The sequence below is a fragment of the Indicator indicator genome, chromosome 22 (genome assembly GCF_027791375.1).
Source record: "Indicator indicator isolate 239-I01 chromosome 22, UM_Iind_1.1, whole genome shotgun sequence".
NCBI lineage: Eukaryota > Metazoa > Chordata > Aves > Piciformes > Indicatoridae > Indicator > Indicator indicator.
The window spans coordinates 17,081,277-17,109,172 of NC_072031.1; the positions used below are offsets into that span (position 1 = coordinate 17,081,277).

Sequence of the window (27,896 nt, forward strand, 5' to 3'; positions counted from 1 at the left end):
TCTGCTCACTGTTCCCTGCAGCTGGAGCCAGTGGACAGCTGCCCTGGTCCCCGGCCTTGTCCCTCACCCCCACCCAAGCCTGGAGCCTGAGCTGCAGGGGAAGAGGGCAGCAGCCCAGCTCCCAGCAGCACACCTGCTTGTCAGCAGTGCTGCCTGAGCAGAACAAACAACCCCAGCTGGGGACTTGATGCCAACCAGCAGCTTATCAAGGTGCACCCAGGTGATGGTTGAGCTTCTGAGATAAGTGGAGGAGCCAGGAGCTGCTGCAGAAGGTCCTGAAGCAGCTGCTGAGAAGAGCTCACTCCCCACAAGCCACAGAGGGCTGGTGGTGGGAGCTTGGGAGGCTCTGCAGAGAGCCCTGGCCAGGCTGGGTCCATGGCTGAGGGCAGCTGTGTGAGGTTTAACAAAGCCAAGGGCTGGGTCCTGCTCTGGGCTCACAACCACCCCAGGAAGGCTCCAGGCTGGGGACAGAGTGGCTGGAAAGTGCCCAGCAGAAAAGGCCCTTGGGGGTGCTGGGTGGCAACAGCTGAAGATGAGCCCAGGGGGTGCCCAGGTGGGCAAGAAGGGCACCAGCAGCCTGGGCTGGAGCAGCAATGGTGTGGGCAGCAGGGCTGGGGCGGAGCTCAAGCTTGGCTCTCCTGACTTAGGTCCATGGTGCACGGCTTGGGAGGAGGCAGCCAGGGAGCAGTTGCTGTGCCCCAGGCTGATGTGGGAGTGTGGTTCCTGCCCACCAAGGGCCCCCAGCACACTGGCACAGGATGCTGTGGAGCCTCCACTCCACCTCCCTCTGAAAATCTATTACTTTGTGGAGCAAACCCAAGGCAGCTTGGAGGTTCTCTGTTGGCCCCCCCCCCCCCCAGGATGTATTTATCACAGGAAGGCTCTGGAGGGGCTGGAAGGTGTCCAGAGAAGGGCCAGGAGGAGGAGCAGAGGGCTGGAGCTGCTCTGCTCTGAGGACAGCCTGAGAGAGTTGGGGTTGTGCAGGCTGGAGAGGAGAAGGCTCCTAGGAGACCTTCTGGTGGCCTTGCAGGATCTGAAGGGGGCTCCAAGAAAGCTGGGGAGGGACTTTGGAGGGTGTGAGGGAGGGATAGGAGTGGGGGGGATGGAGCAAAAGTAGAAGTGGGGAGATTGAGATTGGATGTGAGGAAGAAATTCTTGCCCAGGAGGGTGGTGAGAGCCTGGCAGAGGTTGCCCAGGGAGGTGGTGGAAGCCTCCTGCCTGGAGGTTTTGGCAGCCAGGCTGGAGGTGGCTGTGAGCAACCTGCTGTGGTGTGAGGTGTCCCTGCCCATGGCAGGGGGGTTGGAGCTGGCTGAGCCTTGAGCTCCCTCCCAGCCCTGGCAGCTCTGTGACTCTCTCCACCTGGGGATGGTGGTACCTGGGCTGGGAAGATGCTTTGGTGCCAAGGAGGCTTCAGAACACCCTGAGCCTCCCTTAGAGCCTGAGGGGCTGGAGGTGGCCCAGCCTGGTGGCACTTGCCAGAGCATTTTGTGCGTTCCTGGTGGATGGCACTGAGGTTTCTCTCTCACCCTCCTGTTCCCCCAAGAGTGCCTGGAGGAGCAGCTGGAGCCCATGGCGTACACGGAGAGTGCCCTGCCGGCGGCGCCCCTCGGCTCCCAGTGCTGTGTCTGCAAGGTGGAGCTCTCCATCTGTGGCCAAAACCTCCTGGACAGAGATGTCACCTCCAAATCAGATCCCTTCTGTGTCCTCTTCATGGAAGTCGATGGGAAGTGGCTGGAGGTAAGGCCTGGAGCTGGGTGGATTTCCTCCTCCTGTGGTTTGCCTGTGCCTGTGGCTCCTCTGTGCTCCACCACAAGGCTGCTCCTTATCCCTCTCTGAGCAGAGGTGGAAGCTCCTGTGGTACTCCTAATGCTCTGTGCATGCCCCATGTCATGGTTTTCATTGTATGGTTTGGTCCTCTGGTGTCTCCTCCCTCTGTGCTCCAAGGCTGCTCCTCACCCCTCTGTGAGCAGAAGTGGAAGCTCCTGTGGACCTCCCAATGTTCTGTCCATGCCCCACGCCATGGTGTTCCTTGTCTTCATTGTGTTCATTGTATGGTTTGGTCCTCTGGTGTCTCCTCTGTCTGTGCTCCACCACCAGGCTGCTCCTCACCCTTCTGAGCAGAGGTGGAAGCTCCTGTGGTCCTCCCAATGTGTTGTGCATGCCCCATGCCATGGTGTTCATTGTCTTCATTGTATGGTTTGGTTCTCCTATGTCTTCTCCCTCTGTGCTCCTCCACAAGGCTGCTCCTCACCCCTCTGTGAGCAGAGGTGGAAGCTCCTGTGGTCCTCCCAAGGCTCTATCCATGCCCCATGCCATGCTGTTCCTTGCTCTGTGGGTTGGTCCTTTCCCTGTTGGTGCTTCCTGCCTGGTGCTGGGGGTGAGCTTGGACCTCAAAAATGCCAACCCCTGGCAAGGCACCTAGAGGGCATCAAAGGATCTTGCCACCTTCAAAGTGGCCCCAGCCCCTTCTCTAGGTTCTGTAAGCTGGTGGTGGGGGAGGTTGGGTCAGGGCAGCTGCAGGCAGCCAGCAGCAGCTGGTTGGAAGATCCTGCAGGAGCTCTTTGCAGACCTTGGTCCTTCCTCCTCACCACATCTCCTGAGTGTGAGCTCCAGCTGCTGAGTTTGGTAACATGAGAGGGAACTGCTGGGGCTCAGCAGCTGGCACCTCACAGGTGAGGAAGGTAATTCCTGTAGGGACAGAGGAGGAGAGCAGAGGGCTCATGGTGTGGGCAGTGGAGTCACAGTCACAGAGCTGTCAGGGTTGGAAGGAAGCTCAAGGCTCAGCCAGCTCCAACCCCCTGCCATGGGCAGGGACACCTCACACCACAGCAGGTTGCTCACAGCCACCTCCAGCCTGGCTGCCAAAACCTCCAGGCAGGAGGCTTCCACCACCTCCCTGGGCAACCTCTGCCAGGCTCTCACCACCCTCCTTGGGAAGAATCCTGGAAAGCAACCAAAAATTGTCTAATTTCCTGGGGACCTCTTTCTTGCTGCTTGATCTCTAGATCCTTCCTTCTAGAGGAAGGGTCTGGAGAAGAGGGCTGGGGAGGAGCAGCTGAGGGAGCTGGGGGGGTTGGTGTGGAGAAGAGGAGGCTGAGGGAGACCTCATTGCTCTCTCCAGCTCCTGAGAGGAGGCTGCAGCCAGGTGGGGGTTGGGCTCTGCTCCCCAGTCTCAGGGGATGGAAGGAGAGGAAATGTCCTGAAATTGTGCCAGGGGAGGCTTAGGTTGGAGATGTGGTTGAAGAGTGGTGAGGGATTGGCAGAGGCTGCCCAGGGAGGTCGTGGAGTCCCCATGGCTGGAGGGGTTGCAGACCCTGTGGCCATGGCCCTTGGGGCCATGGTTTGGTGCCCATGGTGGGGTTGGGTTGGTGTGGGACTGGATGATCTCAGAGAGCTTCTCCAACCCAAACCAGTCTCTGATTCTCTGATTCCATCATCCCCAGGAAGCCCCCCAGGAAGCCTTTGGTGGCTGAGCAGCCCAGGGACTCCTTACCTTGTGGTAGGACTCCACCTAAGTTGCTGTTATCAAAGGAGCTGATGCCAGGGAGGTGCCCAACCCAACGCCCTTATCCTGGACAAATTTAGCTGCAGGTTTGATGGTGCTGGTGGTGGTGCTGGCTTGCTGGCTGGACTGGATGATGCTGGAGGCCTTTTCCAACCCAACCTGCTCTCCAGTGGACTTTGCTGAGCAGCCTGGGGATGATGAGGGAGCCTGGGGAGCTGTCAGTTCTGCCCTGATTGCTCTGCTCAGGGGTTTCTCCTTCTGTCAGCAATGTCTCAGTCCAGCAGCTCTGATTCCAGACCTTCCTCCTCAGCACAACTCTGTGAGGCTGTTCTGGTGGTTGTGTCTTGGGGTTTCTTTTCTCTTCCCTCCTCCTCTCCTTCCCTCCTCCTCTCCTTCCCTCCTCCTCTCCTTCCCTCCTCCTCTCCTTCCCTCCTCCTCTCCTTCCCTCCTCCTCTCCTTCCCTCCTCCTCTCCTTCCCTCCTCCTCTCCTTCCCTCCTCCTCTCCTTCCCTCCTCCTCTCCTTCCCTCCTCCTCTCCTTCCCTCCTCCTCTCCTTCCCTCCTCCTCTCCTTCCCTCCTCCTCTCCTTCCCTCCTCCTCTCCTTCCCTCCTCCTCTCCTTCCCTCCTCCTCTCCTTCCCTCCTCCTCTCCTTCCCTCCTCCTCTCCTTCCCTCCTCCTCTCCTTCCCTCCTCCTCTCCTTCCCTCCTCCTCTCCTTCCCTCCTTCTCTCCTTCATCTTTTCTCTGGTTGGCACCCTGGGCACTGCCTGGCAGCCCTGAGGAGCAGGTCAGGAGCTTGTCTGTTGTGTCAATCCCAGAGTTGCTTGGCTTGGAGAAGCTCTCCAAGATCCTTGAGTCCAACCATCAGCCCAGCACCCCCATGGCCATTACAGCATGACCCTGTGAGCTGGCACAGGCCATGCTGTGCCCACGTGCCAGGGAGCCTGCCCACTGCTGCCAGGGCCAAGATCCTCCAGCACCCAGGCATGGCTGGACCTGGTTTTGGCTTAACACCAGAGCTGCAGTGCAGGGCATGGGTGGGCAAAGCAGAGCCTCAGCAGGGTAGAACACTGTCCCTGTGCCCTCCTCACCATGTCCCAGCTCTCAGACCTGCTGTGGGTGGAGGGTGTCCTGCTCCAGGAGCAGTGGCAGCTGTGGGGGTGCCAGTTTCTGAGCTGGGTTCCAGGGCTGCACTGCTGCCAACAGCTTTCTACTGGCTCTCCTCTTGAGCTGCCCCCCCTGTGCCCAAATGCCATCATTTCTGTCTTGCTGAGCTCAGGAGGAGTGACCAAATCTGTGTGAAGCAGCCTTGGATTGGCTGGGGAGGGAGGGACAATCAACCACAGGCCCAGAGGTGACATGAAGCTGGGAGGTGGTTAAAGGTTGTGCCCAATGATGCCAGGGCAGCCCTGGCCTGTGGTGCCCAAAGCAGAGCCATGGCTCAGCCATGCTGCTGCCTTTGTGCTGCTCTGAGTCCCCTGGGATACCATCTCCCAGTCCTGGAGAACTGAGCATCTCCACATGCCAGGGATTCATGGATCCATGAGGATGAGCTTTGAGGTCCCTTCCAACCCATTCCATGGATCCATGAGGATGAGCTTTGAGGTCCCTTCCAATCCAACCCATTCCATGGATCCTTGAGGGTGAGCTTTGAGGTCCCCTCCAACCCAACCCATTCCATGGATCCATGAATCTCTGCATATCCTACAGGAAGGCTTCAAAAGGCCAAGCCAGGGACCTCCTTCAGCTTCTGCCTTGCAAAGGAGTTTCTCTGGAGGCCAAGGAGCTGTGCCTGGGGCACTGCCAGGTCTCATAGCCACCAGGAGCTGCCAGGGAGGAGCTCTTCCCAAGCACCCCAGGGGGGTAGATGTTCATCTGCAGCCAGCCTGGGTCCTCTCCCAGCCGTGGGTGGGGACAGCCTGAGCTCCATCTTTTCCCCTCAGGAGCTTGGGATGAGCCTTGCCAAGTGCAGAGCCACAGCCCAGTGCCAAAGCACAGAGCGCTGCAGGCTCCTCTGCCACCTCCCCCCAGCTCCTGACTCAGTTTCCCTCTGAGCAAGGGCTGTTAGTGCCAGGAGGAGGGAGAATGGGCTGGGGCTGGGAGAGGGGAGATGAGAGTGGAGAGGAGGAAGAAATTGTTGTCAGTGAGGGTGGGGAAGGGAGCTCAAAGCTCAGCCAGCTCCAACCCCTGTGTGCTGGTTTGAGGCCAGCCAGATCCTCTCTTGCCCCGAAAGAGACAGAAGAATGACACACGCAAACGGATTGGAGAGTGATGGAAAGTTTAAATGGAAAAGTGATTGGTGAAAATACAGAAAAAAAAACTACACAGCATAGTGGCAAAGAACATCCTAAAGCATACAGAGTCCCTTACATAGTACCCAGAGGTTTCCCAATCCTTCCCTTCTCCCACCTGAGGGTCTACCCAATCCCTCAGGGCTCTTCCTTCCCCCCCCCTCCCACTGCTAGGCAAGTCTCAGGCTGGCCAGGTCTGAGACTGCCCCCCCTCCATTCTCCTCCTGGCATTAGGCCTAGTCAGGCCTAAGAGGCCTTGAGGATACTCCCCCGGCATTACCCGATAAGAGAGGACATCTCCCATGGGAGCAGAGAGGGAAGAAAGAGAAAGAGAATGACTCTGCAGATGGCCTTATAGGGTGCAGGATTTATGGGTAGAAATACGTCGTTTCCTGTGTCCACCCCTAGTGGGTGGGCACCCAGGACACCAGAGGTGTATCTCATGCAGCAGTGGCAGAGGGCGCCCAGCCTAAACTGCCACCCCCTGCCATGGGCAGGGACACCTCCCACCAGCACAGGATGCTCAGGGCCTCATCCTGCCTGGTCCTGAACACCTCCAGGCAGGAGGTGCCTCCCTGGGCAACCTGTGCCAGTGTCTCCCCAGCCTCACTGCCAACAATTTCTTCCAGTGGCCTGTGCTGAGGTTTTCTTTGTTTTTTTTTTTTTCCCATGGTAAGTTAAGGAAGAAGAACCTCCAGGAATGTTTGAGGTGCTGGAGGGCACTGCTGGAGGGTTGCTCCTCTGGCTCCTGACATCTTTCTTGTCTTGCTTTGCTTCTCCTTGCTGTTTAGCTGTTCAAGGCCAGCTTGGAGGAGGCCTTGAGCTGGTGGGAGGTGTCCCATGGGTGGGAGCCCATGGCAGGGGGCTGGCACTGGATGAGCTGTGAGGTCCCTTCCAACCCAGCCCCATTCTGTGAGTCTCTGACTTGCAGCTGGGTGGCTCTGGCTGAGGAGCAGAGGCGTGGGGGGAGAGCTTCAGCTCCTGCAAGAAGCTTCAGTGAGCCTTGAGGCTGCAGAGAGCCTTGGCTGGCAGGGTGCTGCTGCCCTGGCTGTGGGCACCTTGTGGGGTGCAGAGGAGATGCTGGGGGCTGGAGGGGGAGCTGTGCTGAGCTCCTGCTGTGCTGACTCTGCTGACTGTTGCAGGGGCTCTGGGTAGCTCTGGCTGAAGCCAGAGAAGGGCTAAGGCAGGGACAAAGCTGCTGTCCCTACAGTGACCTCCTCTCTTTGCAGCTGGACAGGACAGAGACAGCTGTGAACAACCTCAACCCAGCCTTTGCCAAGAAGTTCATCATCGACTACCACTTTGAGGAGGTGCAGAGGCTGAAGTTTGCCCTCTTTGACCAGGACAAGTCCAGCACTCAGCTCTATGAGCATGACTTCCTGGGGGAGTTCTCCTGCACCCTGGGCATGGTGAGGCCCTCAGCTCCTGCACCCCTCCAGCTGAGGGACCCCCGGGTGACATCAGCGAAGGGACCCCCCCCAGGTGACATCAGCCCAGGGACCCCCCCCAGGTGACATCAGCCCAGGGACCCCCCCAGGTGACATCAGCCAAAGAGCACCTGGTGGGATGAAGGCCACTTCCCTTTACCTCCTGGGGAGTTTGCTGAGTCCTTCCAGGCCAGGCCAATGGAATGGCTCAGTGCTGGGGCTGGGCCTGGCCAACATCTTCATCAGTGCCATTGGGGAGGGGACAGACAGACAGACAGAGAGAGGCTGCTCAGCGAGTTTGCTGAAGATACCAAACTGAGACACCTGAAGGCTGTGAGGCCATTCAGAGGCTTGGAGAGACTGAGAGCTGGGCAGAGAGGAAGCTAAGGAGGCTCAGCAAGGAGGAGAGCAGAGTCCTGCAGCTGGGCAGGAAGAAGAAACTGCAGCAGGACAGGTTGGGAGGGGATCTGCTGGAGAGCAGCCCCAAGGAGAAGGAGCTGGCAGTGCTGCTGGGCAGCAAGTTCTGCATGGCACAGCAATGTGCCCTGGGGGCCAAGAAGGCCAAGGGGGTCCTGGGGGGCATTCAGCAGAGGGTGGCCAGCAGGGCCAGGGAGGTTCTCCTCCCCCTCTGCTCTGCTCTGCTCTGCCCTGGGGAGGCCACAGCTGGAATATTGCATCCAGCTCTGGGCTCCCCAGCTGCAGAGGGACAGGGATCTGCTGGAGAGGCTCCAGAGGAGGCCACAGAGGTGAGCAGAGGCTGCAGAACCTCCCCTGTGGGGCCAGGCTGGGAGAGTTGGGGCTGTGCAGCCTGCAGAAGAGAAGGCTCCAGGGAGACCTCAGAGCAATCTTCCAGCACCTGAAGGGGCTCCAGGAGAGTTGGGGAGGGACCTGGGACAAGGGCTGGGAGTGCCAGGATGAGGGACAATGGCTTGGAGCTGGGAGAGGGGAGAGTGAGAGTGGAGAGGAGGAAGGAATTGTTGTCAGTGAGGGTGGGGAGACACTGGCACAGGTTGCCCAGGGAGGCTGTGGCTGCCCCCTGCCTGGAGGTGTTCCAGGCCAGGCTGGATGAGGCCCTGAGCAAGCGGTGCTGGTGGGAGGTGTCCCTGCCCATGGCAGGGGGCTGGCTCAGGGTGGTCTTGGAGGTCCCTTCCAACCCAGCCTGCTCCATGCTCCTGTGTGTCTGTGATGCCTTTTTTTCTGCTGCCTGTGAAGGCTTCTGCTCTCCACCCCTCGGTACAGTGATGTCTCCTTCTCTTTGGCTCCCCCAGATTGTCTCCAGCAAGAGGATAACCAGGAGCCTGCAGCTGGGCAACGGCAAGCCAGCGGGCAAGGGGCTGATCACGGTAGGGCTCCTCCTGCACCTTCCCTCCTCAGCCTGGGCAGCACCTTGGGGGGCTTCAGGACACCCTCCCCAGGGTTCTGCAGCTGCCATTGGGCTCAGGAAGCTTTTCCCCTTTACTTTTCCTACTTCCTTTGGTCTGGTTGGAGAACCTTTGGGGTGAGGCCCATCCTGCCTGGTGCCCAAAGGCTGTGAGCTTCACCTTTGGGCTCTGGAATAGTAAAGCCTCAGGCTGGGGACCTCATGGCTCTGTCAGCTCCCTGATGGGAGGGTGGAGTGAGCAGGGAGCAGCCTCTGCTCCTTGGGGGCAAGGGACAGGAGCAGAGGAGATGGTTCCAAGCTGCACCAGGGGAGGTCCAGGCTGGACCTCAGGGAATATTTCTGCCCTGGAAGGGATCTCAGACATTTGGAAAGGCTGCCCAGGGCAGTGCTGCAGTCTCCATCCCTGGGGGTGTTCCAGCAGCTGTGGAGCTGGGGCTTAGGGATATGGTTTGGTGCTGAGCCTGCAGTCAGAGGTTGGGCTGGATGAGCTTGGAGCTCTCTTGCAGCTGGATGTGTTCTGGGATTCTGTGAGGAGTACAAAGCCAACATCTGCTGCTAGCTGCCTGTTCCCAGCTGCCTGTTTGAAGCTGCCTGTTTGCAGATACCTTGTTCCAGCTGCCTGTTTCCCAGCTGCCTGTTTCCAGCTGCCAGCTCATCCCCCCGGAGCAGCAGGGGGAGCGGTGTCGACTGCTCTGCCGGCGCTGGGTGTCTTTGTAAGCTGGGGACAGAGCTGTGTCGTAGCAACCACGACTCTCACGGCAACAGCTTCTGCTCCTGCTGCAGACCCCTGCTTGCAGGGCTCGTCCCAACCTCCATCTCCTCAGAGATGTTTTGGGTTTTTTGTTTGTTTGTTTTTTAAGAAGAAAAGACAAATTTGGCTGCACCCCAGGGAGACCTCGGAGCAGCTTTCCGGTACTGAAGGGGCTCCAGGAGAGCTGGGGAGGGACCTGGGACAAGGGCTGGGAGTGCCAGGATGAGGGACAACGGCTTGGAGCTGGGAAAGGGGAGAGTGAGAATGGAGAGGAGGAAGAAATTGTTGTCAGTGAGGGTGGGGAGAGACTGGCACAGGTTGCCCAGGGAGGCTGTGGCTGCCCCCTGCCTGGGTAGCTCACCAGAAGAGATCCAAAGGATGGGAGATCACTGAGCCAGGATGGAAGGGACCCTCCCAGGGCATCCTGTCCAACCCCCTGCAGACAGCAGGGACACCTCCAGCTGGAGCAGGCTGCCCAGGGACACAGCCAGGCTGACCCTGAATGGCTCCAGGGATGGAGCCTCCAGCACCTCCCTGGGCAACCTGTGCCAGTGTCTGCCCAGCCTCCCTGGGCACAACTTCCTCCTGAGCTCCAACCTAACTCTGCCCTGCTCCACTTCCAAACCATTGCCCCTGGGCCTATCCCCACAGCCCCTTCTGAACAGTCCCTCCCCAGCCTGCCTGCAGCTCCCCTGCAGAGCTTCAACTGCAGAGGATCTTTCCCCTCTGCTCTGCTCTGCTCAGAGCCCACCTGCAGCACTGCCTCCAGCTCTGGGGCCCCCAGCACAAGAAGGACCTGGAGCTGCTGGAGAGGCTCCAGAGGAGGCCACAGAGATGATCAAAGGGCTGCAGAACCTCCCCTGTGGGGCCAGGCTGGGAGAGTTGGGGCTGTGCAGCCTGCAGAAGAGAAGGCTGCAGGGAGACCTCAGAGCTGCAGTTGAAGATCTGGGTGGAGATCTCAGGAGGAAGTTCTGCACAGTGAGGGTCAGGAGTCACTGGAACAGGTTGCCCAGGAAGGGTGCTGGGGCATGGGTGTGGACACCAAGGAGCAGACTCTGCTTTGGACTCCCTGTCCTAAAGCAGGAGATTGGATCCAAAGCCTAAGCCAGCCTCACCCCCAACCCTTTCCATTTTGCCTCAGGATCCTTTGTCTTAGCTGAGATCACCCAGGGGTGAATCACAGAACCATAGAATGGGTTGGAAGGGACCTTAAAGCTCATCCAATCCCAGGGCAGGTTTCACTCTGCTCCACTCCAGTTCCCTTGATGGGGACCATCCCAGGGCAGGTTTCATTCTGCTCCCCTCCAGCTCCTCATCCTCAGGCTGGTTTTGGTGCCCACGGGTGGGCACTGAGGGCTAGGAGGGAGATGCCCAGGCTTTGTGGCAGACACCATCTGGCTTCACACCCCTGTGGGACAGGGGAAAGCTGAGGGTTTACCTGAGCTGGATGGATCTTCCGTGGGTCCAGGACCGATGCCAGCCTGCCAGGGGAATCTCAGGAGCTGCTCCTTCCCCCCAGGCTGATTCAAAAGCTGCATCTCCACCTCCTCATCTCTGCTGAGGGCCAGGAACCCTCTGACTGCTCCTGCTGCAGACAATCCTGCCCTTGCTTCCCAGCAGTCCTCCTGAGAGCCTTGCTGGGGTGACACTGCTGATCTCCAGTGGACGACAACCTCCTGGGGACAGCCAGCTGGGCAGCAGTACCATGCAGGATGCCCATCCATGCCCTGCCCCTGGCTGTGCTGCTGCCACCTCCTGCAGCCAGAGATGCCTCTTAAAGCCATTGGGGCTGCAGCAGAGGCAGGGAGGGGATTCTGCCCCTCTGCTCCACGCTGCTGAGACCACACCTGGAGCTGTGTCCAGTTCTGGAGCCTCTGCTCCAGGAAGGCTCTGGAGGGGCTGGAAGGTGTCCAGAGAAGGGCCAGGAGGAGGAGCAGAGGGCTGGAGCTGCTGTGCTCTGAGGACAGCCTGAGAGAGTTGGGGTTGTGCAGGCTGGAGAGGAGAAGGCTCCCAGGAGACCTTCTGGTGGCCTTGCAGGATCTGAAGGGGGCTCCAAGAAAGCTGGGGAGGGACTTTGGAGGGTGTGAGGGAGTGATAGGAGTGGGGGGGATGGAGCAAAAGTAGAAGTGGGGAGATTGAGATTGGATGTGAGGAAGAAATTCTTGCCCAGGAGGGTGGTGAGAGCCTGGCAGAGGTTGCCCAGGGAGGTGGTGGAAGCCTCCTGCCTGGAGGTTTTTGCAGCCAGGCTGGAGGTGGCTGTGAGCAACCTGCTGTGGTGTGAGGTGTCCCTGCCCATGGCAGGGGGTTGGGGCTGGATGATCCTGAGCTCCCTCCCAGCCCTGACAGCTCTGTGGTTCTGTGATTCTATGCCAGGAGGAGCAGAGGAGGAGAGAGGTGGGGAGCAGATGCTTGTGCAGGACACAGCCTGGAGGAGAACATCCAGGGGGCTGAGAAAGCAGCAGGGAACAGAAGGGAACAAAGGGAATTGTGGTTGGAAACGTTCCCTTCACAACACCCCAAGAGGCTCAGCAGAGCTCAGTCCAGACTACACCAACCCACTGCTGCCTGGCAGCTGAAGGCCTTCTGCATTCTGCTTCAGAGAAATGCCTTCAGCTGCAGGCTGCTGAGCTCTGCTCCTGCCTGCTCCTCAGCAGAGCAGAATAGGAGCCCAGCCTCAGGGCACCTCCTCGGAGATGGTTTGCATCCTTGGGGCCATCTCCTCAGGTGATCATTTCCTCCCTTGAGACCATCTCCTCAGGTGATCATTTCCTCCCCTGAGACCATCTCCTCAGGTGATCATTTCCTCCCTTGAGACCATCTCCTCAGGTGATCATTTCCATCCTTGAGACCATCTCCTCAGGTGATCATTTCCTCCCTTGAGACCATCTCCTCAGGTGATCATTTCCATCCTTGAGACCATCTCCTCAGGTGATCATTTCCTCCCTTGAGACCATCTCCTCAGGTGATCATTTCCTCCCTTGAGACCATCTCCTCAGGTGATCATTTCCACACTTGAGACCATCTCCTCAGGTGATCATTTCCATCCTTGAGACCATCTCCTCAGGTGATCACTTCCATCCTTGAGACCATCTCCTCAGGTGATCATTTCCTCCCTTGAGACCATCTCCTCAGGTGATCATTTCCATCCTTGAGACCATCTCCTCAGGTGATCATTTCCTCCCTTGAGACCATCTCCTCAGGTGATCATTTCCATCCTTGAGACCATCTCCTCAGGTGATCATTTCCACACTTGAGACCATCTCCTCAGGTGATCATTTCCACACTTGAGACCATCTCCTCAGGTGATCATTTCCTCCCTTGAGACCATCTCCTCAGGTGATCATTTCCATCCTTGAGACCATCTCCTCAGGTGATCATTTCCTCCCTTGAGACCATCTCCTCAGGTGATCATTTCCTCCCTTGAGACCATCTCCTCAGGTGATCATTTCCATCCTTGAGACCATCTCCTCAGGTGATCATTTCCTCCCTTGAGACCATCTCCTCAGGTGATCATTTCCTCCCTTGAGACCATCTCGTCAGGTGATCATTTCCATCCTTGAGACCATCTCCTCAGGTGATCATTTCCACACTTGAGACCATCTCCTCAGGTGATCATTTCCATCCTTGAGACCATCTCCTCAGATGATCATTTCCTCCCTTGAGACCATCTCCTCAGGTGATCATTTCCTCCCTTGAGACCATCTCCTCAGGTGATCATTTCCATCTTGAGACCATCCTCAGGTGATCATTTCCTCCCTTGAGACCATCTCCTCAGGTGATCATTTCCTCCCTTGAGACCATCTCGTCAGGTGATCATTTCCATCCTTGAGACCATCTCCTCAGGTGATCATTTCCACTTGACCATCCTCTGGTGATCATCCATCTGACCATCTCCTCAGATGATCATTTCCTCCCTTGAGACCATCTCCTCAGGTGATCATTTCCTCCCTTGAGACCATCTCCTCAGGTGATCATTTCCTTCCTTGAGACCATCTCCTCAGGTGATCATTTCCTCCTTGAGACCATCTCCTCAGGTGATCATTTCCATCCTTGAGACCATCTCCTCAGGTGATCATTTCCTCCCTTGAGACCATCTCCTCAGGTGATCATTTCCTCCCTTGAGACCATCTCCTCAGGTGATCATTTCCTCCCTTGAGACCATCTCCTCAGGTGATCATTTCCTCCCTTGAGACCATCTCCTCAGGTGATCATTTCCATCCTTGAGACCATCTCCTCAGGTGATCATTTCCACACTTGAGACCATCTCCTCAGGTGATCATTTCCTCCCTTGAGACCATCTCCTCAGGTGATCATTTCCTTCCTTGAGACCATCTCCTCAGGTGATCATTTCCATCCTTGAGACCATCTCCTCAGGTGATCATTTCCATCCTTGAGACCATCTCCTCAGGTGATCATTTCCTCCCTTGAGACCATCTCCTCAGGTGATCATTTCCATCCTTGAGACCATCTCCTCAGGTGATCATTTCCTCCCTTGAGACCATCTCCTCAGGTGATCATTTCCTCCCTTGAGACCATCTCCTCAGGTGATCATTTCCACACTTGAGACCATCTCCTTCTGTTGCTGTGCCCAGCCTGGCACATGGTAGATGACACGTGAGAACATAGCAAGGTTCAGACAGACAGCTGCAAGGTGAGCTTCAGACAGACAGCTGCAAGGTGAGGTTCAGACAGCTGCAAAGTCAGATCGTGAAATGATTTTGCTGTTCTCTTCTGCTGCACATATTTCTCTGCTAATCCTTAGTCTGATACTTATACCTAATCCCTTCCCTCATCCTTGTTCCTAGTCTAATACTGAGGTTTATCTACCTGAGCTAATGCCTGTATCACCTTCCTGTTGTGCTGGCACTGAGTGCAGCCTTGCCTTGCCTTTCAGATAGCTGCCCAGGAGCTGTCAGACAACAGAGTGATCACCCTGAGCATGGCTGGCAGAAAGCTGGACAAGAAGGTGAGTGGGGAGGGCTGGTTCCATGGACTGGCATGGCTTAGAGCCAGCAGGTCAGCTACCCCAGTGCTGGAATCATCTCCTGAGGAGCCTGCCAGTTCTGATGCTCCTTCACCCTGTGCCTCAGAAGTGCTGAGAGCTCCTGCCTTGGCCTTCAGCCCTCTGGAAATGGAGTGGAGATCTGCTTGGGGAGCACATCAGATCTGCTTGGGGAGCACATCAGATCTGCTTATGTTCAACATCTTCATCAATGCCATTGAGGAGGGGACAGACAGACAGAGAGAGGCTGCTCAGCAAGTTTGCTGAAGATACCAAACTGAGACACCTGAAGGCTGTGAGGCCATTCAGAGGCTTGGAGAGACTGAGAGCTGGGCAGAGAGGAAGCTAAGGAGGCTCAGCAAGGAGGAGAGCAGAGTCCTGCAGCTGGGCAGGAAGAAGAAACTGCAGCAGGACAGGTTGGGAGGGGATCTGCTGGAGAGCAGCCCCAAGGAGAAGGAGCTGGCAGTGCTGCTGGGCAGCAAGTTCTGCATGGCACAGCAATGTGCCCTGGGGGCCAAGAAGGCCAAGGGGGTCCTGGGGGGCATTCAGCAGAGGGTGGCCAGCAGGGCCAGGGAGGTCCTCCTCCCCCTCTGCTCTGCTCTGCCCTGGGGAGGCCACAGCTGGAATATTGCATCCAGCTCTGGGCTCCCCAGCTGCAGAGGGACAGGGATCTGCTGGAGAGAGTCCAAGGGAGGGCTCCAAGGCTGCTGAAGGGACTGCAGCACTGCCTGGGGAGGAGAGGCTGAGAGCCCTGGGGGTGCTGAGTCTGCAGAGGAGAAGGCTGAGAGGGATCTGCTCAATGTCTATCCAGAGCTGAGGGCTGGGGGGCAGGAAGGAAGGGACAGGGACAGCCTCTGCTCACTGTGCCCTGGCATAGCACAAGAGGCAATGGATGGAAACTGCAGCACAGGAGGTTCCACCTCAGCAGGAGGAGGAACTTCTGCACTGGGAGGGGGACAGAGCCCTGGAGCAGGCTGCCCAGAGAGGTTGTGGAGTCTCCTGCTCTGGAGCCTTTCCAGCCCTGTCTGGATGTGTTCCTGTGTGACCTGTGCTGCATTCCATGGTCCTGCTCTGGCAGGAGCTTGGACTGGAAGCTCTCCAGAGGTCCCTTCCAGCCCTTGACATCCTGTAGGCTGTGATCACACAGCAGGATCTGTCTTTGCTGAGGTGGAAGGGTTGACCTGATGGAGCCAGGTGGTGCCTGGGGTTGGCTTTGGCTGTGACCCACAGGAAAGCTCCAGGAGCCCTTCTGGACTTTCTTTAGCAGGCAGCCAGAGCTGCGCCTCTGCCACCAGCCCTGTTGCTAAGCAATGGATGGGAGCAGGATTCTCTCCTCCCTGTAGTCTCCCTCTGGAGCTGGCATCATTGGCAGGGTGGTCCTCAGCTTCCAAAGCAGGGCTCAGCAAGTGCCCAGGCAGAAGGGGTTGTGGAGGGACAGGAGATCCACAGATGGCATCATGTTGGAAGGGACCCTTGAAGGTCATCTTGGCTGGACAAGATCCCCTTGGAGGGTCTCTCCCAACCCTATGCAACCCCCTGCAGGCAGCAGGGACAGCTCCAGCTGGAGCAGGCTGCCCATGGACACAGCCAGGCTGAGCTTGAATGGCTCCAGGGATGGAGCCTCCAGCACCTCCCTGGGCAGCCTCTGCCAATCCCTCACCACTCTTGCACCAAAGACATTTTGCCTCCTCTCCAACCTAAGCCTCCCCTGGCACAATTTCAGGACATTTCCTCTCCTTCCATCCCCTGAGACTGGGGAGCAGAGCCCAACCCCCACCTGGCTGCAGCCTCCTCTCAGGAGCTGGAGAGAGCAATGAGGTCTCCCTCAGCCTCCTCTTCTCCACACCAAACCCCCCCAGCTCCTTCAGCTGCTCCTCCCCAGCCCTCTTCTCCAGACCCTTCCCCACCTTTGTTGCCCTTCTCTGGACCTGCTCCAGCTCCTCAATGTCCTTCTGGCAGTCAGGAGCCCAACCCTGACCCAGCACTCAAGCTGTGCCCTCCCCAGTGCCGATTGCAGGGGCACTATCCCTGCCCTGCTCCTGCTGCCCACACCATTACCCTCCTCTGGACCCCTCAGCCTCCTCTTCTCTACTCTAAACACCCCCACGCCATAGGTCAGGACGAATTGGCCTCAGGTTGCTCCAGGGGAGCTTTAGCTTGGAGTTTAGGACCAATTTCTTCCCCTCCCAAGGGCTGTGAAGCCCTGGAAGAGGCTGCCCAGGGCAGTCCTTGTGCCTGGAGAGGGTTCCCAAGCCAGGCAGGTGTGGTGCTGAGGGCTGTGCTTCAGTGGTGGCCTTGGCAGTGTTGGGCTCCCTGATCTTGGAGGTCTTTGCAAGCTTCTTGCCTCCCTGGCTCAGTGCCTGCAGGGTGGACAAAGGAGGTGCTGGCAGAGCAGTATGTAACCCCTCCTGCTTTTCCCCCCCCAGGACCTCTTTGGGAAGTCAGACCCCTTCCTGGAGTTCTACAAGCCAGGGGATGATGGGAAGTGGATGCTGGTGCACAGAACAGAGGTGAGTCCAGCTGCTGAGACCCCCCTGGCACTGCCTGGCACAGCCTGGCACTGCCTCACCCAGCACTGGGCAGCAAGATCCAGACCTTGAGGCTGCATCTTCATCTGCTGGGGCCTAGCAGCCTCAGCTGGACTGAGCCCAGCAAGGTCTTGACGTCCTCCTGCACTGCCCACTGCTCCTTGTGCCCAGCAGGGAGGCAGGAGGGCTTCTGCCCCAGGATAACCTCTAGGCTCAGCCTGGGCAGGGCTTTGTCAGTCTGAAGCCTTCCTGTGGGATATTCATAGATCCATGGAGTGGTTGTGGGTGGGAAGGGACCTCAGAGACCATCAAGTCCTGCTCAGGCAGCCTGAGCCTCAGTGCTGATGTCATGAGCAAAGGATCAGGAACCATCCACAGAGCCCCCATGGAGGGAGATCATCACCATGGGATGGGTTGGGTTGGAAGGGAGCTCAAAGCTCACCCAGCTCCAAGCCCCTGCCATGAGCAGGGACACCTCCCACCAGCACAGCCTGCTCAGGGCCTCATCCAGCCTGGTCCTGAACATCTCCAGGCAGGGGGCAGCCACAGCCTCCCTGGGCAATCTGTGCCAGTGTCTCCCCAGCCTCACTGACAACAATTTCTTCCTCCTCTCCACTCTCACTCTCCCCTCTCCCAGCTCCAAGCCATTGTCCCTCATCCTGGCACAGCCAGCCCTTGGCCAAAGTCCCTCCCCAGCTCTCCTGGAGCCCCTTCAGGTCCTGGAAGGTTGCTCTGAGGTCTCCCTGGAGCCTTCTCTTCTGCAGGCTGCACAGCCCCAACTCTCCCAGCCTGGCCCCACAGGGGAGGTTCTGCAGCCTCTGCTCACCTCTGTGGCCTCCTCTGGCCCCTCTCCAGCAGCTCCAGGTCCTTCTTGTGCTGGGGGCCCCAGAGCTGGAGGCAGTGCTGCAGGTGGGCTCTGAGCAGAGCAGAGCAGAGGGCAGAATCCCCTCCCTGTGCTGCTGCTCTCCCTGCTCTGGATGCAGCTCAGCACACAGCTGCCTGCTGGGCTGCCAGGGACCACTGCTGGCTCCTGGGCACTTTGTCACCCCCTGACCCCCCCAAGGCCTTCTCCTGCAGGCTGCTCTCAGCCACTCCTCCCCCAGCCTGGCTCTGTGCTTGGCACTGCCCTGCCCCAGCTGCAGGACCTTGCCCTTGGCCTCGTTGGACTTCCTGAGCTTGGCTTGGCCCCAGCTCTGCAGCCTGCCCAGGTCAGAGGTGGGGGTTTGGAAGGTCCTCCTGCCCCTCCTCCTGGGAGAACTGTGGGAATTGGGGGTGAGCCTGGGCACCAGCCATGGTTGGCATCCCCAAGGCAGGACAGGTTTATGGGGAGCAGGTTTTTACCCTGATTGTCCTTCTGGGTTGCTGCTCAGTTCCTCGACCTGGAGGTGTCCAGAAACTGTGTGGCCATGGCACTTCTCCTGAGTCCCAGGGGATAGAAGGAGAGGAACTGGCCTGAAACTGTGCCAGGGGAGGCTTAGGTTGGAGAGGAGGAAAAGTTTCTTTGCTGCCAGAGTGGTGAGGGATTGGCAGAGGCTGCCCAGGGAGGTGGTGGAGCCCTCATGCCTGGAGGGGTTGCAGCCCCTGTGGCCATGGTTTGATGGCCATGGGAGGTCTCTCCAGGCTATTTTTTCCAAGTGCTGGGTGCTCCAGCAGCCTCCTCCTGCCCTGCCCTGAGTGTGACCCCCAGCCCTGGCAGGAGCCCCATGCCAGGTGGGCACCATTGGGTTTTGAGGCTGGATCCAAGGAGATCAGATTCCTCCTGCCTGCAGCCTCAGGGGCTGGAGTCTTAGCAGCTGCCAGCCTGCTGCTGGCATTCCAGCTGGCATTCCTGGAGGTGTCTGGGGAGGCAGGGCTGAGTGCTGTGCTCACAGCCTGCAGCTGAGGCACCACAGCCTTTCCCACCCACCCTGGGCACCGGGCAGCTGCCAGCCTGAGGGCACCATTCTGGCCTGCCTGGGCTCCCCCCTGCTCCTGCAGCTTCCCCCCACCCCCGGGGGGGTTCACAGCTCCTGCCCCAAGCTGTGCCCCTGGCTCAGGCTCTCCCCCAGGCTCAAGCTGAAGCCTGCCTGGTGCCCTTGGGCAGGTCCCACACAGCTCTGCCTCCCTGAGCTGCTCCTGCTCTGGGTGCAGAGCTCCGGGGTGCTCTGTGCCAGCTCCCCCTGGCTCACAGAGCCACAGAATCAGCCAGCCTGGAGAAGACCTCAGAGCTCAACAAGCCCAACCTGTCCCCTAACCCCTAAGCCCTCCTGACAACCAAACCCTGGCTCCCAGTGCCACAGCCAAGCTTTTTAGAACCCCTCCAGGGATGGTGACTCCACCACCTCCCTGGGCAGCACATCCCAATGGCCAATCTCTCCTCCTGGGAAGAATTTCTTCCTCTCATCCAGCCCAAACCTCCCCTGCACAGCTTGAGACTGTGTCCTCTCCTTCTGTCACTGCTTGCCTGGGAGCAGAGCCCAACCCCCACCTGGCTACAGCCTCCCTGCAGGGAGTTGTAGAGAGCAATGAGGTCTGCCCTGAGCCTCCTCTTCTCCAGGCTGAACACCCCCAGCTCCCTCAGCCTCTCCTCACAGGGCTGTGCTCCAGCCCCCTCCCCAGCCTTGTGCCCAGCCCCTCCCCAGCCTTGTGCCTCAGACCCCTCCCCAGCCTTGTGCCTCAGACCCCTCCCCAGCCTGTGCCCCAGACCCCTCCCCAGCCTGTGCCTCAGACCCCTCCCCAGCCTTGTGCCCCAGCCCCCTCCCTGGCCTCATTGCCCTTCTCTGGACACCTTCCAGCCTCTCAATCTCCTTCTTAACCTGAGGAGCCCAGAACTGGACACAGCACTCCAGGTGTGGCCTAACCAGCGCTGAGCACCAGGCAGGATGACTTCCCTGCCCCTGCTGGCCACACTCTTCCTGATGCAGGGAGACCTCAGTGCTCTCTGCAGCTCCCTGAAGGGAGGTTGGAGTCAGCAGGGAGCAGCCTCTGCTCCTTGGGGGCAAGGGACAGGAGCAGAGGAGATGGTTCCAAGCTGCCCAGGGGAGGTCCAGGCTGGATCTCAGGAAATCTTTCTGCCCTGGAAGGGATCTCAGACATTGGGAGAGGCTGCCCAGGGCAGTGCTGCAGTCTCCATCCCTGGGGGTGTTCCAGCAGCTGTGGAGCTGGGGCTTAGGGATATGGTTTGGGATTGAGCCTAAACTGGGCTGAGGGTTGGGCTGGATGAGCTTGGAGGTCTGCTCCAGCTGGATCCATTCTGTGATGCTGTAACAGTAGCTGCTGGCCTTGAACTGGTGCTTGTGGCTGTGCCCTGGGCATGGTGGTGCCCATGGTGCCCAGGCTGCCCCTGCTGTTGCCTCAAGGAGCTTCAATCACCCAAGAGGACTCAAAGGAATCTGCTGTAACTCTCCAGCCACAAAGGTTGTGGCTGCCCAGGGAGGTGGTGGAGTCCCCAGGCCTGGAGGTGTTCCAAGCAAAGAGTTGCTTGTGGCACTCTGGGACACAGCCTGGTGGGCATGGAGGTGTTGCAGGGTGGGAGGTTGGTCTGGGTGACCTCGGAGGTCTTCTTCCAACCTTAATTCTCCTCTGGTTGCCTGAGCTCAGACCTGCTGCAGCCTCTGCAAGGGGCAGAAGAGGGCCAGAATGTGGCTGCCTGCAGCTGGCCTGCTCTGCCCCACTGAGAACCTGCTCCAGGGGCACTCTGGGAGAGGTGTCCCTGCTCTGTGCCACTGTCCCCCCACCTCTGCAGCTGTCCCTGTGGGAACCACATCTGCCCCTTGCCTTGCTCCCCCCCCCAGGTGATCAAGAACACACTGGACCCCCTCTGGAAGCCTTTCACTGTGCCTTTGGTGTCCCTGTGTGATGGGGAAGTGGAGAAGATGATCAAGGTAATGGGGGTGGGGGAGGGGAGGAGGGGGGAAGGGGTCCTTCAGCTTGTGTCAGGGTGCTCAGCCTCTGGATTGACCACTCAGCATCTGGACAACCCAGAGAAACAAACCTCAACCAGAGGAAACCAGGGGCACCCACAAAATAAAAGAGGCCAGCAGGATGGGGGGGGGGACCAGCAGCTCAGCTGGAAGGGGACAGCTGAAGCCTCTCTGCTTCTGCAGCTGTTTGGTGCTCCTTCTGGAGCTGCTTTGTGGTTCTGGAGCTGCTTTGTGCTCCTTCTGCAGCTGCTCTGTGCTCCTGGAGCTGCTGTGAGCTGCTGGAGCTGCTCTGTGCCCCCTCTGCAGCTGCTCTGTGCTCCTGGAGCTGCTGTGAGCTGCTGGAGCTGCTCTGTGCCCCCTCTGCAGCTGCTCTGTGCTCCTGGAGCTGCTGTGAGCTGCTGGAGCTGCTCTGTGCCCCCTCTGGAGCTGCTCTGTGCCCTCCCCCAGGTGGTTTGCTATGACTACGACAGTGATGGGGGACATGACTTCATTGGGGAGTTCCAGACCTCGGTGGCCAGGATGTGTGAAGCCCAAGATGCCTTTCCAGTAAGTGCTGCCATGCTGTGGGGGAAGGGCAAGCAAGAGGCTCCCTGGGGCTGGAGGTGGAGCTGGGCTCTGGCACTGCACCCTGCAGCTGTGCCAAGAAGCCTCCTGCCACCTCTGAAGTGCCCACAGGCTGCCAGGAGAAACCCAAATGGTTCTTCCCTTTGCTCTGCCAGCTGGCTGCAGGTCCTGGAAGGTCCCTGGGGACCAGTGAGTACCTGTCAGCCACCTGGGCTGTGGGGCAGACCATCCAGGACTGCCAAGAAGCAGCCAAGTCCAACCTGCTCTGCTCCTGGGTGCCCCGGGTGCAGCTAAAACCTCTGTGCCAGGCAGAGGTGAGGCTGCCTTGGTTGAAGGCTGAGGTCTGCTGAGGTGTTTGAAGCAGCAGCCATGGTGTGGGGGAGGTGCTGTGTGTTTTTGGGGACCCCTAGGGAGGTGTGAGGTGCTGCTGGGGCTGCATCTGCAGCAGGGACTGCCTGGTCCCCAGCAGTGCCAGCTCTGGGCCCCGGGAGGAGAGGAGGCTGCAGGGAGAGCTCAGAGCAACCTTCCAGCACCTGAAGGGGCTCCAGGAGAGCTGGGAAGGGACTTGGGACAAGGGCTGGGAGTGCCAGGATGAGGGACAATGGCTTGGAGCTGGCAGAGGGGAGACTGAGAGTGGAGAGGAGGAAGAAATTGTTGTCAGTGAGGCTGGGGAGACACTGGCACAGGTTGCTCAGGGAGGCTGTGGCTGCCCCCTCCCTGGACGTGTTCAGGACCAGGCTGGATGAGGTCCTGAGCAAGCTGTGCTGGTGGGAGGTGTCCCTGCCCATGGCAGGGGCTTGGAGCTGGCTGAGCTTTGAGCTCCCTTCCAACCCCCTCCATGATTCTGTGATTTCTGAGGGATGTTGGTGGCCTGCCCTAACGATTCACCTGCCTGACCCATCCCATGCTGCTTGCCCTCATCGCATCCCCCAGCCTCCTGCAGCCTTGCTTGGGTGTCTCAGCTGCCACATGCCAGGTCCTTGGGCATGGTGGAAGCCACTGAGGAGCTGGAGCAGGTCCAGAGAAGGGCAAGAAAGGTGGGGAAGGGTCTGGAGAAGAGGGCTGGGGAGTAGCAGCTGAGGGAGCTGCGGGGGTTGGTGTGGAGAAGAGGAGGCTGAGGGAGACCTCATTGCTCTCTCCAGCTCCTGAGAGGAGGCTGCAGCCAGGTGGGGGTTGGGCTCTGCTCCCTAGGATCAGAATGAAAGGAACTGGCCTGAAATTGTGCCAGGGGAGGCTTAGGTTGGAGATGTGGTTCCAGGGTGGTGAGGGACTGGCAGAGGCTGCCCAGGGAGGTGGTGGAGTCCCCATGGCTGGAGGGGTTGCAGACCCTGTGGCCATGGCTCTTGGGGCCATGGTTTGGTGCCCATGGTGGGGTTGGGTTGGTGTGGGACTGGATGATCTCTGAGAGCTTCTCCAACCCAAGCAGTTCTGTGATCCCATGAAATCCCCTAGGAAGCAGGAGCAGCTCCTGTGCCTCCATCCCCCCCATGGGACCCCAGCAGCTGGCTGCAGTTGGTGGAAGCCTCTTCATGCAGGGAGGGTGCCCACAGCATGTGGCCACTGCTGGCATCTGCCCAGCCCAGCCCAGCCCCCCTCTCACCTTTGCTGCCTCCCCCTCTGTTGCAGCTGGAGCTGGAGTGCATTAACCCCAAAAAGCAGAGGAAGAAGAGGAACTACAAGAACTCTGGGATCATCATGGTCAAGTCCTGCAAGGTGAGTACCATGCTGGGACCTTTCCCTCTGCTTCTGGCCAAGCTCAGGGCTGCCCCAAGTTGCCTCCAGCCCTGCTGCCTCCAGTGGGCCTTGTGTTGCCCAGAGCAGCTGCTGTGCTGTGCCTGCCCTTCTGCTGGGCTTTCCCTCCCCTTGCAGCACCTGAGCTGCACCCAGCTGGACAGAGCAGCAGGAGGAGATGCTGGCTGTGGGCTGTGTCTGCTTCAAGCCCCAGCTGTGGGCACCTCCTGGCTGCCTGGGGTCTCCTGCAGGGCCAGGGGTGGGTGCTGCTGGGTCAGGTCCTTCTGAGCTGAGGTGGTGCTGAAGTTCTCCCTTCAGGTGCCAGCAGCAGGGTGGGGAAAGCTCCAAGTGCCATGGCCACAGGTCCTGCAACCCCTCCAGCATGGGGCCTCCACCACCTCCAGCCAATCCCTCACCACTCTTGCAGCACAGAAATTTTGCCTCCTTTCCAACCTAAGCCTCCCCTGGCACAATTTCAGGACATTTCCTCTCCTTCTGTCCCCTGAGACTGGGGAGCAGAACCCAACCCCCACCTTGCTGCAGCCTCCTCTCAGGAGCTGCAGAGAGCAATGAGGTCTCCCTCAGCCTCCTCCACACCAAACCCCCCCAGCTCCCTCAGCTGCTCCTCCCCAGCCCTCTTCTCCAGACCCTTCCCCACCTTTCTTGCCCTTCTCTGGACCTGCTCCAGCTCCTCAGTGTCCTTCTGGCAGTCAGGAGCCCAAACCTGACCCCAGCACTCAAGCTGTGCCCTCCCCAGTGCCCATTCCAGAGGCACACTCCCTGCCCTGCTCCTGCTGCCCACACCATTGCTGCTCCAGGCCAGGCTGCTGGTGCCCTTCTTGCCCACCTGGGCACCCCCTGGGCTCATCTTCAGCTGCTGCCACCCAGCACCCCCAAGGGCCTTTTCTGCTGGGCACTTTCCAGCCACTCTGCCCCCAGCCTGGAGCCTTCCTGGGGTGGTTGTGAGCCCAGAGCAGGACCCAGCCCTTGGCTTTGTTAAACCTCACACAGCTGCCCTCAGCCATGGACCCAGCCTGGCCAGGGCCAGGGAGCTGCAGAGAACAATGAGGTCTCAGACCTGCAGGTGGGATGAGAACCTTTTGGCCAGGAGGAGAGGATCTTCCCTTCAGGTCACCTATGATGAACCCTTCCAGCTCTGAGGGATCCCTGCCCAGGCCTCCCAGCCCAGCTTGGCTCCTTGCTTGGCCTCCTGTTGCTTCTGAAGTACCCACAGACTGCCAGGAGAGACCAAATGGTTCTTTCCATTGCTCTGCCAGCTGGCTGCAGGCCCCAGAGTGGCAGTGCCCACACCTCTCAGGTGCTTGCTTTCCTCTCTGCAGTGCTGCAGGTTGCTGAAACACCTGCTGGGGTTTTCTTGCAGATCACCAGAGACTTCTCCTTCCTGGACTACATCCTGGGAGGCTGCCAGCTGATGTTCACTGTAAGCTGCCCTGCACCCAGCAGGACCAACTCTGCCTACAGCAATGCTTGCAGCTGGGGAGGGAGCTGCTGCAGTAACCTTGGCAGCAGCTGGGATGGCTTTGCATGGCCAGGAGGAGCTCTCCCCTTCTGCAGCTCAGCCAGCAAGGGGCTGGGCTCATTGCTGCCATGCCCAGGGGCCTGCAACAGCCTGCAGAGAGTAGGATGGGCTTGAGGTCTGCTGAGATGGTTGGAGCAGCAGCCATGGTGTGGGGGAGGTGCTCTGTGTTTTGGGGGCCACCTGGGGAGGTGTCAATGCTGGTGGGGCTGCATCTGCAGCAGGGACCTTCCCTGGTGCCCAGCAGTGCCAGCTCCTGAGCCCCTGGAGAAGAGGAGGCTGCAGGGAGAGCTCAGAGCAACCTTCCAGGACCTGAAGGGGCTCCAGGAGAGCTGGGGAGGGACTTGGGACAAGGGCTGGGAGTGCCAGGATGAGGGACAATGGCTTGGAGCTGGGAGAGGGGAGAGTGAGAGTGGAGAGGAGGAAGAAATTGTTGTCAGTGAGGGTGGGGAGCCACTGGCACAGGTTGCCCAGGGAGGCTGTGGCTGCCCCCTCCCTGGAGGTGTTCAGGACCAGGCTGGATGAGGCCTTGAGCAAGCTGTGCTGGTGGGAGGTGTCCCTGCCCATGGCAGGGGCTTGGAGCTGGATGAGCTTTGAGGTCCCTTCCAAGCCAACCCAACCATGAACCCAGGGGTCTCTGAATCATCACAGAACAGGACCAACTCCTCTCCCCATGGCAGCCTTCACCACCCTCCAGGCTTTTTTCTGGAAGCTCTCCTTGTTTGGAAAGCAGCTAAGAAGCTTCAGATTCTCCTGGGATGCTTTTATGCATTTTTATTGGCATCCTAGGGACCTGCTGGAGAGGGTCCAGGGGAGGCCACAGAGATGAGCAGAGGCTGCAGAACCTCCCTGTGGGGCCAGGCTGGGAGAGTTGGGGCTGTGCAGCCTGCAGAAGAGAAGGCTGCAGGGAGAGCTGAGAGCTGCAGCTGAAGCTCTGCAGGGGAGCTGCAGGCAGGCTGGGGAGGGACTGTTCAGAAGGGGCTGTGGGGATAGGCCCAGGGGCAATGGTTTGGAAGTGGAGCAGGGCAGAGTTAGGTTGGAGCTCAGGAGGAAGTTGTGCCCAGGGAGGCTGGGCAGACACTGGCACAGGTTGCCCAGGGAGGTGCTGGAGGCTCCATCCCTGGAGCCAGTCAAGCTCAGCCTGGCTGTGTCCCTGGGCAGCCTGCTCCAGCTGGAGGTGTCCCTGCTGCCTGCAGGGGGGTGGGCAGGATGCCCTGGGAGGGTCCCTTCCCACCTGATGCCATCTGTGATTTCCACCTTCTTTCAAGCTGGGTCACAGCCTGTCAGGAGGAGCTGGCAGAGCACTCTGTGACCCTGAGTGAGGCCATCAGAGGGCTTCCCCTTGCTACTGAGTGTTCTGGAGAGAGCTGCAGCTACCTGCAGCATCTCAGTTTGTGCTTTGCTGTCTTGTCTGAAAACAGGCTGGGGGGGAGAGGAGAAGGAGGAGGAGGAGGAAAAGTTGCCATAGGAACAGGAGGGATTGGGAGAGCTTTGTGTGTGCTGCTCTGCTGCTGCACAAAGGGAAAGTGGCTAGGGGAGAACAGGAGGAAGTTTCTTGGTGGCACACAGCTCTTGGGAGGGCTTTGGGCTGGGGAAAAGAAGAAAAATCTTCCTCTCCATCCACAGCTCTGGAGGGTTTCTCCCCCTGCCAAGGCACCTTTGCTCCAGAAACCTGGGTGGGAGTGAAATGGGAGCAGCACTGCAGAATCACAGAGTGGTTTGGGTTGGAGAAGCTCTCAGAGATCATCCAGTCCAGCATCAACCCAACCCCCCCATGGCCACCAAACCATGGCCCCAAGTGCCATGGCCACAGGGTCTGCAACCTCTCCAGGCATGGGGACTCCACCACCTCCCTGGGCAGCCTCTGCCAATCCCTCACCACCCCTACAGCACAGAAATTTTGCCTCCTCTCCAACCTAAGCCTCCCCGGCACAATTTCAGGCCAGTTCCTCTCCTTCTCTCACCTGAGAGTAGGGGGCAGAGCCCAACCCCCACCTGGCTCCCAGAAGGACCCTGAGGGGCTGGAGGTTGTTCAAGAGGTGCTGGGGTTTGGGGGCAGGCCTGTGGGGGTGTCTGGGGGCTAACAGGGGCTGGCAGGCAGCATCCCTCTGTCCTGGGCACTGGGGAGGAGGCAGCTTGAACCCGGGGGGGGCGGGGGGGGGGGGCAGTTTTAGGGACCCTCACTCCCAGAAGGACATTGAGGGGCTGGAGGTTGTTCAAGAGGTGGTGGAGGCTTGGGGGGCAGGCCTCTGGGGGTGGCTGGGGGCTAACAGGGGCTGGGGGCTGTGCTGCTGTCTCCCCATCTCCTCCTCCCCCCCCCAGGTTGGCATTGACTTCACAGCCTCCAATGGGAACCCTCGGGACCCAACCTCCCTGCACTACATCAACCCCCTGGGCACCAACGAGTACCTGGCAGCCCTCTGGGCCGTGGGGCAGATCATCCAGGACTATGACTCGTAAGCACCACCACCCCCTGCCCCCTCAGAGGCCTCCCTGCCTTCCCCTGGGGGGCTCCTGCCTGCCCCTGCCTTCCATTTCTGCAGGGCCAGGGCTGCCTCCGAGTCCCTTGCTCCTGGGAAAGCTCCCTGGGGGGATGTCCACCTGGGAGGCAGGAGGAGAAGAGGGTCAGGGTGAGGGTTTCCTGCTCTCCCCCATCACTGCTGTTGAGAGGAGGGGGTGGGTTAGCAGGGGCTGGAGCATCCACAGCTGGAGAGCAGCCTGAGTGCAGCAGCAGATGCCCCTTTGGGTCACCAGTGGGTCCTCACTGGGTCCCCAGGCTGCCCTGAGGTGTGCAGCACCTGAGACACCCCTGGAGAAAACAAAGGAGTCCCACCAGGCTGCTCTGGGACCAGAGTGGGGGAGGTCCTGGGGGGGGTTGATCTCCAGGGTGCCACAGCTGGCAAGAGCCTTGGGGTGGAAGGATCTCCCTGGTCCCTGCTGGGGCATCAAGTCCTGTGCCCAGGTCAGGAGGCAAATGGGGGATCTGCTCCTGCTCCGCTGAGCAATCCCAGGGCACTGAGGCTTGCTGGGAAGGGGGAAAGGCCACAGCAAGAGCCTTGCAGACCTGGTGTTGTGTGTGTAGCCACAGCCAACCCTTCCTCTTCTTCTCTTCCAGGGACAAGATGTTCCCTGCTCTGGGATTCGGTGCCCAGCTCCCACCAGACTGGAAGGTGAAGCCTGGGGGTGGTCTGCACGGTTGGGATGGCTTTGTCCTAGCACTGCCTGGGCAGCAGCAGAGCTGCCAGGGATTCCCACCTGGCTTGGGCAGGGAAGAGCCGTC

The 27,896-nt window shown here is 59.3% G+C and overlaps 1 protein-coding gene across 1 annotated transcript in view; it reads left to right on the forward strand.

Annotated features, from left to right (window-relative positions):
- The first annotated feature begins 1,569 nt into the window (after positions 1–1,569).
- Positions 1,570–27,896, forward strand: part of CPNE2 (copine 2) — a 52,001-nt gene continuing 25,674 nt past the window's right edge. The window contains exons 1-11 of the mRNA XM_054391251.1: positions 1,570–1,737; positions 7,023–7,202; positions 8,489–8,563; positions 14,247–14,318; positions 16,781–16,864; positions 20,656–20,745; positions 21,232–21,330; positions 22,975–23,061; positions 24,461–24,520; positions 26,939–27,072; positions 27,732–27,786. Coding sequence (XP_054247226.1) covers positions 1,570–1,737; positions 7,023–7,202; positions 8,489–8,563; positions 14,247–14,318; positions 16,781–16,864; positions 20,656–20,745; positions 21,232–21,330; positions 22,975–23,061; positions 24,461–24,520; positions 26,939–27,072; positions 27,732–27,786 — 1,104 coding nt within the window. The remainder of the gene's footprint in view (positions 1,738–7,022; positions 7,203–8,488; positions 8,564–14,246; positions 14,319–16,780; positions 16,865–20,655; positions 20,746–21,231; positions 21,331–22,974; positions 23,062–24,460; positions 24,521–26,938; positions 27,073–27,731; positions 27,787–27,896) is intronic.